We start from the raw sequence: 14440 nt of genomic DNA, 5'->3' as shown, positions 1-14440 counted from the left end.
TAGTAAGATTGCCAACACAGCTTTCAGTTATTCACATGGACTATTTTCTCCATCTTTTCTCTTTCAAATATTTGTGTCCCTGGATTTAAGATGTGCTCTTCTAAACAGCATACCTTGGGACTGTATTTTAAATTAATTCTACCACTCTGACTTTTGATTGAAGAACTTAGTCCCTTTATATTCACTGTCATTACTAGCAAGAAGCATCTTATTTTTACCATTTTGGTTGTGTGCGTGTGTGTGTATGTGTATGTGTGTTAAGCCTTCTTTTGTCTTTGTCCTTTAATGCTGCTTGTTTTTGTGGTTCGTTGGTTTACTGTAGCGAGCTTTTTGGTTCCTTCTTTGTGTGTGTGTGTGTGTGTGTGTTTTAGATATATTTTCTTAGTGGTTACCATGAATATTCCATTTAAGGATTTGTAGTTTCTCATTCTGGGTAAGTTAGTACCAACTGAACTTCAATAATACACAGAAAATCTGTATCCATACCACTCCTATATCCCCTTTGGTTAGTGTCACTAATTACATCTTTCTATTTCGTGTGCCCCCTAATTTTATCTGCCTTTTATTTATGTATGTATAAATATATATACTATATAAATGTTTATATATGTTTATATTTCATTATGGGTAAAACATTTAGAGCTACCAAGCATAAATACCTTCTACTTGTCTGTGCATTTCCCTTCATTAGGGATCTTTCTAGTGTCGTTCCCATTAATGTTTTTAAAGATCTGTCCTGCCCCACCTCCCTGCCCCTGAATGTTTGCTGTAACGGCCTGCCTCACTCGCCCCTACCTGCATTAATTCCTTACATCTGAAGATGATTGAAAAAAAATTTTAATAAGAAAATGTGATCATTTCAAAGTAATTTATATTATCACCTTACCTGGTTCACTTCCCAAATTTGCTTCTTCATTTAACAGAACTAATCTGAAGTGAAAATAAAAAGAAAATATCAATATTTTGGTTAAAATTCATTTCAGATTTATGTTCAAAAACATTTTATATGGTTTTATGTTTTTTAAAAACCGAGGAATCATATAAAATAGCTGCCCAGCACATTTCCTGGAATCTATAGAAGAATTTTCTGATTCTTCTATAGACCTACATAGACCATGAAACTAACTTTTCACACCGCACCCCTCCCCCAACTCATTTAATAAACATTTACTGAGCACCAACAAATGCCAGGCATCAAATACAACCCGGGAGGTGATATGCTAAATAATGTCACAGTGAGCACCCATCAGAAGGAAACACCCAAATCACTGAGTTTGGAGGGTAGTACTCAAGCTTTGCAGGGTTTTTGCTCAAGAACATTTGGAACTTAATAGAGGTGTTGGAAACCTTCAAAAACAGTAAGGTACACTATTTTGGACAAATTCATCCTTGTAAAGAAGCTATCTTAGTCAAACCATTCCCAAACAATAGTGTTAACAGCAGCTATCAAACAGGGAGGCAGAGGAACTCCCCTTTAACCTTGTACTAGTGGCCTCTCTCACCTAGATGATGTATCTGTGTCTGTGTGTTGTCTCTGTCTCTTTTAAGACAATAATATTCTCCTGAAACTCAAAAAAAAAAAAGGAAGGCAAAGAAGTTTAATCCCGATTTAGTCATTATTCCTAAGGTATAACCTCATCAGTGTTAGTTTTGTAAGCCTTTTTAAAAATATTAAAATAATATTTATTTTGCAGTTATCACAGAATAAACCTGCACAGTAAACAGGTACTTGTTACTTGGGATGAAATTTCCAGTGGTTGCACACATGTATGGTTTTCAAAACCACGTACATGGACGCAGGAAAGTGCTGAAGACACAAAAGATGTTTGTGTAAAATTCATAAAATGTATGTGAAGAATATAACCGTTGAAAAGTAAAGTAATATTTCATATAACATGTTTTTAATATCAGTGCATAACTGAGCTAATACTTTACAATTAGATACTTGATTATTTAACGTATAATCCTCAAAGGGCTACTTAGTTAAAAACACTGTTTCTGATTTTACCATAGAAAATTGGAAAATGCATTATAGGGGGTGAGTCAAAAAGTATTGCTACCAGAGCTCCTGTTCATACATGCAGATATTTATTCCAAACAAAATGTGTCTAGCAACGAATGTATAAGGGTGCTTTACTCAATTGATATATGTATGGATTCTGATGAGTTGTATGATCCCCAATAAAATGATTTATTTAAAAAATGTGTCTAAACATGTATCTGTAATCCATGGACAGATGCTGACAGGTTCTGTCTGTGACACAGGTGCCTTCGTCTCCTGAGTAGGCCTTCAAAAAAGGAATACTTCTTGTACAATGGGAAAAAAATTTTTGCAGTCTGAACTGAGGTCAAATTTTAACAAAATTTAAGTGGACATATTCCAAAACCAATGGAGCTCTGCAACAAGATTACAGAAGTGCTGTCCCTCATAAGACATCCGTCCTAGAGGACTAGACCAAGTACTTTAAAGAAAGCTGAAAATTTCCAAGGTCTTCAAAAGAAGAGAGGTTAGTTCAGAAGGTTATGACAACTGTTTTGCAAGATTCCAAAGGGATAATCATGATAGATTTTCATTAGGAAGAAGCTTTAAGAAAATGGAGATGGCTTTGGAGGGAAAAAGGCCATGAGAGTTGTGCCAAGGAGTTTATCTCATCGCAACCGTGCGCCTGCTCCTTCCAGGGCAGCAAGATCGCCTTTTGAAGATTCTATTGCGAACCCCCACCCTGTTCACCCTACAGCCCAGATCCTGCCATTCCACACTAACTTTTGTCCCTCAAATTCAAAGAATATTTCAAAGGAACATAATTGTAGATCCTTGATATCAAAACTACCATCCTGACATAGTGCAAATTGAAAATCGCAGAATTCTCCAGGAAGGGTTAGAGAGATGGAAGTACATAGACTGGCAACGAATGTATGAGTGTGCTTTACATATCGATGCATGTGTGGATTGTGATAAGAGTTGTATGAGCCCCAATAAAATGATTTATAAAAAGAAAGAAGTACACAGACCTGGTTGGAGGTTTTCTCCAGAAACAACAGCTGCACGTCTTGATATTTTCATATAATAATGTGTTGCATGGACCTGTAGCAATGCTTCCTTTACTTACTCTCACATTTAAAATCACCTCTAGTCAAGGATATGTGATTTGTCTTGGTTTGGGGCTTATATCGGGGCATCTTTTTTACATCCAGTGCGGTCTGGTTAAATGGAGTATTGTGTAGCCGCTCTTAGAGGGAAACAAAAGGAAGAGGGACTAAAAAGCAAACAGGCATCACGAATGATGTGCACAGAAACAGCCTGGTTTCCAGGTAACCGGTCCCAGTCACATCTGCGTTGAGATAAATTTTTAACACAGGCTTGTGGGCTGTTGTCACACTGCAGCCGCGTCTGCCCTTTCTCTCCAGCCGCCCATCTGGGAGTCATTAGGTAGAAGCCCGTATGCCTCTTATTACAAGGCTCCGTCTCCCAAACAACCAAGGCTGAGTTGTCAGCCCAGTTTCATCTGTACTCCTACTATCTCCTTTACCTACCATATTAAAAATCGAGAGAAAATACAAAGATTCACAATAAATGTTTCATGTTGATTAGAAAAAATGACATTTCTAAGAGTATCCACTAAGAAAAAAAGAAACAATTCTTGCCACATATATGTTACCCAAGATTTCCATAGCACTAGACATGTTTTTCTACTCACTTATTGAGGTTTTCAGTCAGGGAATTATTTTCTATTTGTTCTTCTTTGTGGTCTTCAGGAAGTTTGCTTGAAGTGTCTTGCAGCTCCTAAGAATAAGAAATCCAGTGTTAATTAGGTGGAAAGATTCTATTTCTGCCTCTCTGCAGACAAAACGAGAATATAAATTCTAAAGAAGGCTATAAAAAGTAGGGCTACTTTTGGAGCTAGACAGTAAGCGATAGGAGGGATGTATACAAATATACATCAGCCCTGTGTACTTGTCTATCCTGGCTGTCTATGGGAACCACACACCTGGTCAGCACTGATGCCAGGGTTAACCTCCTTATGTTATACCTAAAGAAGACAGATGCCGTGTTGCTGGCTTGCATTGGCAGGATCTTATTGCAGGTAACGATTTCAAGAGAAATGAGTTATCATGTTTGCCTTAATACACAGTATGCTATTTAGTGAATCATTTATTTTAGAAGCAGTTTAAAAACTAATTCAAGGACACTCTATCTTGAACAAAGCCACAAGCACAGCTTTTAAGCTGTACTGAAATCATCTTGATATAAGATATTGATATCTAGCCTCACAGAACTGAACAAATGATTAGCACAGTGTCACTCTGCTGGAAAAGTCACTCACAAAGAAGGATGAAAGGGAGATATGCAAATGTCAAAAGCAGAATATTTATAGTCTAAGATCATCTAGATCAGCGATTCTCAAGCTCTGGGTCATGACCCCTTTGGAGGTCAAACGACCCTTTCACAGGGGTCGCCTAAGACCATTGGAAAACACAAAAATATTTCGCAATATATAATTATGTATTGTTTTGTAATTAATCACTATGTTTATCACTGATTTAATCACTATATTAATAACTTCAATTATGTTTAATTATTATAATTTGTAACAATTAAAATATATCATGCATATCAGATATTTACATTATGATCCATAACAGTAACAAAATGACAGTGATGAAGTAGCAACGAAAATAATTTTATGGTTAGGGGGTCCCCCCCACATGAGGAACTGTATTAAAGGGTTTCAGCATTAGGAAGGTTGAGAACCACTGATCTAGTTCGTGCTAGAGAACGAATTGTTATAACATTTTAGTATCTTTAGCTGCAATCACATAATAGCCATACCTGACATAATTTTTATATTTTACAAACAAAATGTTAATAAAAATTCCAAAGAACACATTCTGTGACAAACCAATGTTAAAGTAAAGCAAGGGATTTTTTTTGTTTCCAACTTCTAAAACTGGTAGGTAGGAATTCTTTGTAGAACACATGATTGCCTTCTATTACTTGTTCTTTTTAAGTCTTCCTATCCATTATCCTGTTCTTTTCTATCACCATTGCAGAAAACTTAACTTTTCTTTCATTTTCTTCCTTCCCCTCCTATCAGAGGGAATCACATGTAATTTTTGAGTGTTGTAGTTAGTATGTGGAACCAGGGAAGATCCTTAGCTGAGGATCAGTATTTATAAAATACTGCAGTCCAATATTTTATAAATTTGAATTTAGGCCTAGTATTTTGTAAATTTGAACGTAGGCCTTCCAGGAAAAAAAAAAGAATCTTAATGTTAGCACACAAATGAAGCATAATATATCTAACAAAACAATATGAAAAGAAATGTACCTTGTGAGCACCAAGATCATATGGGTGGAAGTCAACACATTCCCCATGGATTTGGGACATCAATTGAGCAGTTTTCTCCCAAAATCCTAGCAGTATTCTCTGAGGAAAAAGAAAAGGTGACATTACTTCTGCTTTCCTGCAGGATGTTTATTTTCTGTGATCTTTATTTTCCTCACTAGTATAATAGGTGAAGTTAAAAACAACAACAACAACAAAACCAGGTTAATAGTTGCCAAAAAGTAAGAAGCAGGAATTAAATTCAATTTTTCAAGTTTGTGAACGAAAAGAGTGCAGTGAATACTAATTTTATGTAAGAACTGGCATCTGTGTCTATATGAATATGGGCCTCTACGGCGTTACCACTGGAATGCATGCTCAAGCCACCTAAAGGGTAAGTGCAGTCGAGAGGATGCGAGGTTATGGATCAGAATGCCCTCTGGGTAATCTACTGAGATGTTGAAGGCATGAAAGCCGCGATCGCCGTTACAAGGGGCAGATTCGCAATCTTTATATTGGTAGGCAGAGGAAGCACTTCGTGCTTCTCTAGTCAGTCAGATGAGTCATTTGAGGAAAGTAATATGTACAATTAAGTTTGGTCTTTCATCTAGGGCACTTAACAAGAAAATTGTCCTCAAACTCCGGTTCATTGTATATTTTCCTTGCTGCTTCAAGGTTCCTGCTCAAAGGACAGGGATGTCTGGCGAGAACAAAGAAGACGGGAACTAACAGCTGTCGCACTCTAGAGAGCTCGCTTCTGCACGCGCGCTGTGTCCTGGGGGGTTTCCTCCCCAATGCATCTTTTCTTGATTTTCATGGCATTGAACTGAATTAGGTAGATTTCTTAAAAGCAGCCATAAATGTCCTTGTCCTTTTATGTATATATACCGTTTTTACTATTTTATTTATTTATATATATGTGTGTGTGTGTGTATATTGCAGTAGTTACATAATCTGGTGTCTATTTGAGACTTAACAGTGACAGGATGGCGTTTAGTCTGTCAAGCAGGTCGCAGCTTGATGGCCTCCTTTGGAGGTGTTATGGAGATATATAGCTCACTGGAGGCGGGACGCACTCTCATTCCCTGTAGACAAGACACATGGAGCTATGCTAGAGCCCTGGAGCTGAAGGAGCCGTGTGGAGACCCCTGTCAGCACTGAGATGTTTCCACTGCCACTGGAACCTCAAGACTTTGCACTCACTGGCCTGTGATCTTCCTGCATTCGGCATCATTGCATGTGTTTTGTGAGTCTGAAGAGGACTTTAAAGATTGGTATTGGACATACGGGCAAACATTGGACTTAAGGACTTGATCTGGACTGGGCTGGGATGTTTTCTTCATACTCAATTGCTCTTGTTTATAAAGCTCTTTCTTATACACATATGAGTCTCCATGAATTTGTTTCTCTAGTCTACCCAGACTAACATAAATATAACCTCTTTACAAGAATATATCAAAACACTGTCCCCAACACCCACTGCCATGGAGTAGATTCTGACTCCTTGACTAAAGTAGACAGCCTCAGCTCTCTCACATGTAGCAGCTGGTAGGTTTGAAATGCAGATCTTGAGGTTAACAGTCCAACGCTTACCCCACAGCGCCAACAGAAGCTCCTGTTATAACATGTCACTACTATTTATTAATATCTAACATGGTAATCGTATGCTACTCCTATGCAATTTAAGGGTAGCAAAAGTACAAGAGAGGTTTTGGTGGTGCGGGCTGCATAGAAAGGACACAGGAACAAGAGTTAGAAAAGAGGGGTTGAACCCCAACATTGCCATTTGCTTTTATTCTAGGCTTCTCTCTCTTCATCCATAAAATGACAGTGGAACAAAACAAAAACTTGTCAACCCAAGGTACAGAATCTTTGCTTTACATGAAATTGTATGTGAAACTGAGTGGGGCAGCTCTAGGTGAACCAGGGCTCATGGGCTCGGAATCCTGCCCTATTGATAGTCCCTTCTTCAACCCGTCCATCCCCCAAGTTCCCTGAACCAATCCCTGGGACACTCAGGAGCACAGCGGAAAGTCCAAGAGTAGGCCAGCGTTAATTGCTGGGATTCTACGAATGCTTGACTGTCTTACGTTAGTTTTACCAAAGTCAAAGAAATCTGATCATGTACACAACTTTTCACACCCTTTAGACAACTTTTAAAAAGGAATCTCACCACTCATCTTTACTGCAAGGACATGCTGACCATGGAGGTGGGTACCTGGTAGGTAGTGAGAGAGTGAGACAACATGCTGCAGCGACTAGCTCCAAGTAAATCCACTTTCTGGCAAACATCCATCTTTAACTTGTCAAAAGAACCTTTGCTATTTCTCACTTGGATCTGTACCTGTAACCACACAGGTAAAACATAATAAATAAAACTATTTCAGATATAAAAAAATGTAACAAGGAGAGTTTCTTTTTCTTATATTATTAATATTTTATAGTCGATAATGAAGATTTGGTCATTTTTGGTAATTGTGGGGGGTCCTGTTAAGCAGCTATCTTTATACTAAGAGAGTATGAATTAAGTGGAAACTATATAAGTAAAAAGAAAACATTTATTTTATATGTTTATTTATAAATGAAATACATATATTCTATACATTCCATAATATATATTCCATTATATATATGGAATATATATTGCATAAATAAAGGGAAATACCCAAACCATTCATAGATAGTATAATATTTAGCTGAGAGTAGAAGGATAAATCTAGACGTTAAAATATTGAGGAACAATAATAGTTCTGAATCATGCAGATATATTTAAAACTTTTAATAGAGTCCTATTATATTTCCTGGATGTCTGCTGAGTCTTTTGTGAATATTTAACTTTTAAATACACTCACTCATCGGTTCAACAAATATTCATAAAGGATCTGTTGTATTCAGGCACTATTCTTTTTTTTTTTTAATTTTTATTTTAACAATTTATTGGGGCTCATACAATTCTTTTCACAGTTCATACATATACATACATCGATTGTATAAAGCACATCTGTACAGTCTTTGCCCTAATCATTTTTTCCTCTTTTCTTCTTTTACATTTTATTAGGGACTCATATAACTCTTACCACAATCCATACATATACATACATCAATTGTATAAAGCACATCCATACATTCCCTGCCCCAATCATTCTCAAGGCATTTGCTCTCCACTTAAGCCCCTTGCATCAGGTCCTCTTTCCCCCCCCCTCCCTCCCCATTCCCCCCTCCCTCATATGCCCTTGGTAATTTATACATCGTTGTTTTGTCATATCTTGCCCTATCCGGAGTCTCCCTTCCCCCCTTCTCTGCTGTCCCTCTCCCAGGGAAGAGGTCACATGTGGATCCTTGTAATCAGTTCCCCCTTTCCAACCCACTCACCCTCCACTCTCCCAGCATCGTCCCTCACACCCTTGGTCCTGAAGGTATCATCCACCCTGGATTCCCTGTACCTCCAGCCCTCATATGTACCAGTGTACAGCCTCTGTCCTATCCAGGCCTGCAAGGTAGAATTCGGATCATGGTAGTTGGGGGGAGGAAGCATCCAGGATCTGGGGGAAAGCTGTGTTCTTCATCGGTACTACCTCACACCCTAATTAACCCATCTCCTCTCCTAAACTCCTCTTTGAGGGGATCTCCATTGGCCGACACTTGGGCCTTGGGTCTCCACTCTGCACTTCCCCCTTCATTTAATATGATATATATATATATATATACATATACATACATACATATATACATATACACATATATACACATACATACACACACTTATATCTTTTTTTTTTTGCATGATGCCTTATACCTGGTCCCTTGGGCACCTCGTGATCGCACTGGCCGGTGTGCTTCTTCCATGTGGGCTTATTTGCTTCTGAGCTAGATGGCCGCTTGTTCACCTTCAAGCCTTTAAGACCCCAGACACTATCTCTTTTGATAGCCGGGCACCATCAGCTTTCTTCACCACATTTGCTTATACACCCATTTGTCTTCAGCGATCCTATCATGGAGATGTGCAGTCAATGATATGATTTTTGTTCTTTGATGCCTGGTAACTGATCCCTTTGGGACCACTCGATCACACAGGCTGGTGTGTTCTTCCATGTGGACTTTGTTGCTTCTGAGCTAGATGGCTGCTTGTTTATCTTCAAGCCTTTAAGACCCCAGTCACTATCTCTTTTGATAGCCGGGCACCATCAGCTTTCTTCACAACATTTACTTGTTCACCCACTTTGGCTCCAGCCGTTGTGTCGGGAGAGTGAGCATCATAGAGTTCCAATTTAATAAAAGAAGGTATTCATGCATTGAGGGAGTGTTTGAGTAGAGGCCCAAGGTCCTTCCGCCACCTTAATACTTGACCTATAAATATAGTCACATAGATCTATTTCCCCATCCTCCTATATATATTTGCATGTACATGTCTTTGTCTAGACCTCCATGAATGCCCTTTGACTCCTAGCTCTTTCCTCCATCTCCCTTGACTTTCCTCCTGCCCTACTACCATGCTTCATCGCCACCTGGGCTAGAGTATACCTCTTCTCTAAGCAACCTTACCCTTGATCATTTCCCACCAGGCCTGCCACTCCCCCTTCTCTACCATTTGGGGTCCCATGTTTTCCCTTGTCCCTGGGTTTGTTAACACCACTTCCTTACCCCCTCTACCCCCCAACCCCAAGTCCCCCCGGAACTGTCGGTCCCGTTGTTTTTCCTCCAGATAGTTCATCCAGCCTGTCCTATTCAGACAAACCTGTGGAGTCACTAACATGCACGAAAACTAGACAGAGGAAAACAAAGCAACAGTATACAACCGGACAACAAAACAACAAAAACAAATCACTGACAAAGAACAGAACAAAACAGTTCATAAGAGAAAAGCCTGTAGTTAGTTCAGGGATCATTTGCTGGCCCTTAGGAGCGTTTTCCAGTCCAGTCTGTTGGGGCACCACGCCCTGGCCCCAAAGTCCACTTTCAGCATTCCCTGGGGACCTTGCCACTCCATTCCCTTGCTGTTCCGCTGCACTCCCCCAGTGATTTGCCTCGGTGTGGTGGGATCAGGTCAGGTGCAATTCCCACACTGTGTCTCCGGTGCTGTCCCCTGTATCGCCCTTAGTCACGGAGGGGCATCATGTCTCATAGTGGGGCCAGTCAGGCACTATTCTACATCCTACTTTAGGGAGCAGTGATGGGGCCTTAAAAGCTCATGAGCAGCCATTTAAAGTGTAACAATTGACCCCGTCCCCAGAAGAATGAACTACAGAGGACAGCACTGAAGCTACAGCTTGAAGAGAGGAGCATGTCTGCTCAGAACACAGAGGAGCAAACAAAGAAGGAAGCAGAGAGAATGAGAGAGGGAACAAAATCTGGCCCACCAAGCCCCGAGGTGGCTTGGAGCTAGACCCACCACGAGACATGGCATCCCCTCACTAACCCATAGCGCTACAGGGACAACACTGCAGACACAGTGCGGGAATTGTACCCAATCTGACCCCACCACACTGGGGCAGAACACTAAGGGCGTGCAATAGAACAGCAAGGGGAGCAAAGCAATGAAGGCCCTGAGGAATCCCAAAAATAGACTATGGGGCAGGGCGTGACACCTCATCAGACTCAACCAGAAAACATTCATAAAGGTCAACAGATAGACCAGAAACTATTTATAGGTTTTAATTTTGTTGTTTGGTTTTAGTTTTTCATTTCTATCTAGATAAGATAGGCAGGATAAACAATCCTGAGGAGAAAATAATGGGACCAACAGTTCCAGGGGCAAAGGAAGGGGGGAGCCAACAAACTCAGGCACAAGGGAATAACAAGTGATCTAAAATTGATGGCAAGGGCGTAAAATGCCTGGTGGGACTTGATTAAGTGCAATGTAGCCAAGAAGAATTACTGGGAGCCAAATGAAAGTTAAACATGGTGGGACTTGAGGAAAGTAAAAGGAAATAGAAGAAATAAGTAGGAGGCAAAGGACACTTAAATAGGTATAAATACAGGCATGTACAAAAAAATACAGGCATGTACATATGTAAATATATTTATGTATAACAATAGGGACATAATTCTTTTTTTCCAGTTTCAAATTGTTAATATTTAATTATTTTTAAAAGAGTATTATTTTTAATCATTTTATTGGGGGCCTGTTCAACGCTTCTCACAATCCATACATCCATCCATTGTGTCCAGCACATTTGCACATATGTTGCCATCATCATTCTCAAACATTTGCTTTCTTCTTGAACCCTTAATATCAGCTTCTCATTTTCTCCCTCCCTCCCCACTTCCTCCTTCCTCATAAACCCTTGATAATTTATAAATTATTGTTATTTTGTCGTACCTTACTGCCTGATGTCTCCCTTCACCCATTTTTCTGTGGTCAGTTCCCCAGAGAGGAGGTTATATGTATATCAGTTCCCCCTTTTTAAAAGAGTATTTTGAAGAGCCTCTATACTTGACTCTTTCTTTCGTTTTTAAAAATAATTTTATTGGGGGCTTTTACAACTCTTATAACATTCCATACATCAATTGTTTCAAGCACATTTGTGCATATGTTGCCATCATCATTTTCAAAACATTTTCTACTTAAGCCCTTGGTAGGGACATAGTTCTATGTACATATATTATATGTTAAATAATAAAGTAGCAGACAGACATTGGGCCTCTACTCCATTACTCCTTCAATGCAAAAGTACTTTGTTCTAATAACTTGGCATTCTGTGATGCTCACTTTCCTGACAGGGTCACTGAAGACAAAATGGGTGCACTACAAAATGTGGTAAAGAAAACTGATGGTGCTAGGCTATCAAAAGAGATAGCGTCTGGAGTCCTAAAGGCTTGAAGATAAACAAGTGGCCACCTAACTGGGAAGCAACCAAGCCCACATGGAAGAAGCACACCAGGCTGTGTGATCATGAGGTGTCGATGGGATCAGGTATCAGGCATCAGAAAACCCAGAGCAAGCAAATATAATTGATGCAAATAAGGGGTGGGAGAGACACAGAGTAGAGACCCAAAACCCATCTGTAGCCAATTAGACATCCCCTCACAGAAGGGTCACAAGGAAGAAAAGAGCCAGCCAGGGTGCAGTATAGCACCAACGAAACATATAACATTCCTCTAGTTCTTTAATGCTTCCCTCCCCCCACTATCATGACCCTATTTCTACCTCAAAAATCTAGCTAGACCAGGGAATGTACACTGATATAGATAAGAGCTAGAAACACAGGGAATCCAGGACAGACAAACCCCTCAGGAACAGTAATGAAAGTAGCAATACCATGAGCGTAGGAGGAAGGTGGGGGGAGAAAAGGGGAATTGATCACAGTGGTCGACCTATAACTTCCTCCCCCTATGGGACACAACACAGAAACATGGGGGAAGGGAGACAATGGACAGTGTAGGCTATAAAAATAATTTATAAATTATCAAGGGTTCATGAAGGAGGAAAAAGATGAGCTGATGCCAAGGGCTCAGGTAGAAATAAATTGTGTTAAAAAGGATCATGGCTTAAAAACCAGTGGGAAAAGCTTGCAGTTGTACAGAGAAGAAATGGTTTTTTTAATATAAATTTATGTCATTTTCTAAGCTTTATTTTTACTCTATCTTACTTTTTTTTATTTATAAATAATACTCCCAGGAACTCTAAATTTCCCCCATACTTAGAACATAACAAATTCAGTTTATATTTCTTCTGTCCTTAACCACATTGTTAATCTTACAGGTTCATTAAAAAATACCGTCAAAAACTATTTGCATCACGGAATTAGAAAGACAATGATGGCTAAATGAATAAAAACAAGGTTGTTGTGTAGCTTAGTAGATAATGTATTGCTCTCTGTTTACAGCATAAAACCTTTTTATGCTCTAGTTCTATATTTGTAAATTGTCTTCAATAAAATGTTCCTTTCTCGTTAAAAAATAAAAAGGATCATGGCAACATATGCACAAATGTGCTTGACACAGCGGATGTATGGATTGTTGTAAGAGGCCCGAATATAATGATTACAAATAATAAACTATAATGATTTATCTCTTCCCGTCCAGAGAAGAGTGAAGAACATCAAAGACACATGGAAAGTGTCATTAGTCCAGTGGGCTAATGACCCATCAGCCTCCACAACCCTAAGACCAGAAGAGCTAGACGGTGTCCACTCTCACTAGCCACTGTTCTGAAAGGGATCACATTAGAAAGTCCTGCATAGAGTTGGAGAAAAATGTGGACCAATACTCATAAAAGGAAATGTGAAGTCAAACAAACAAACTCAAAATCATTAAAACAAACAAGAAAACCCTTACTGGTCAGATAGCAACTGGGAAAACCACCCTTTGTCACCTTTCAGATACGGAACTGAACTCACCCTGACGGCTCAATGTTCAACCCAAACCAGACAGGTCTGTAACACTGTGGATGTGTACACACGTTAGAATAAGCAACCATCTGAGTTGAGAAAGGAAGCAGTTACTCAGGGTCAAAGTACTGAAGGGTCAGGAAGAAGGAGGATCGGAAATGGGAAACATAGGTAGGAAGCGGGATGAATCAGTGATGTTACGTTGTGGGGACTGCAATCAAGGGACAAAATATGTATGGATTGTTGGATGGTTGATCTGCTCTGTGAACTTACATCCAATTTACATAAGAAAAAATTTTTTATAAAGAGATTGATGGCAGTAACATGGGCAACATTTTGTACTTCAACCAAATATCTTAAAACACCAATAATTTATGATACAATGTGTTTTCAAAAATAGAGTGCCATTTTATGATACTGATTAAACTATTCTGAGCAGTTCCAGTGATTTATATAAAAAGAAAAGGAAAATAAAAGAGAAAAGAAAAATATGTTTTCATACTTTTCTGAACTTTTCCATTTGCTTTAAGGTGTCTGGGTCCAGTTCTTGGGATACATCTTTCATCCACAGCAGAGCGCCTCTGTATTCTGTACGTGCCTGTTCCATCCGATTAATCGTTATCAAGGTATCGGATATGGCCCTTTGACTGAATGTTGCTACTTCTTGTTTAAGACGAGACAGGGGCGTATACAGGGCTAATCTAATAACCGAGATGAAGAAACAGGAAATGCATTTCACAAGCAAATCAAAGCTTTAAAGCAGCCATAAAGCATAAATGCTGT

The 14440-nt window shown here is 39.3% G+C and overlaps 1 protein-coding gene across 1 annotated transcript in view; it reads right to left on the bottom strand.

Annotated features, from left to right (window-relative positions):
- The window catches only part of ICA1L (islet cell autoantigen 1 like), a 56584-nt gene that overhangs the window by 30706 nt on the left and 11438 nt on the right, over positions 1-14440 (bottom strand). Inside the window, exons 4-8 of the mRNA XM_075529692.1 lie at positions 14160-14358; positions 7546-7671; positions 5331-5429; positions 3699-3784; positions 887-930 (exon numbers count right to left, since the gene is read on the bottom strand). Of these exons, the coding sequence (XP_075385807.1) occupies positions 887-930; positions 3699-3784; positions 5331-5429; positions 7546-7671; positions 14160-14358 (554 nt within the window). The remainder of the gene's footprint in view (positions 1-886; positions 931-3698; positions 3785-5330; positions 5430-7545; positions 7672-14159; positions 14359-14440) is intronic.

Source organism: Tenrec ecaudatus, chromosome 13, assembly GCF_050624435.1.
Source record: "Tenrec ecaudatus isolate mTenEca1 chromosome 13, mTenEca1.hap1, whole genome shotgun sequence".
NCBI classification, from domain to species: Eukaryota; Metazoa; Chordata; class Mammalia; order Afrosoricida; family Tenrecidae; genus Tenrec; species Tenrec ecaudatus.
This window is presented reverse-complemented; position numbering and strand designations above follow the sequence as displayed.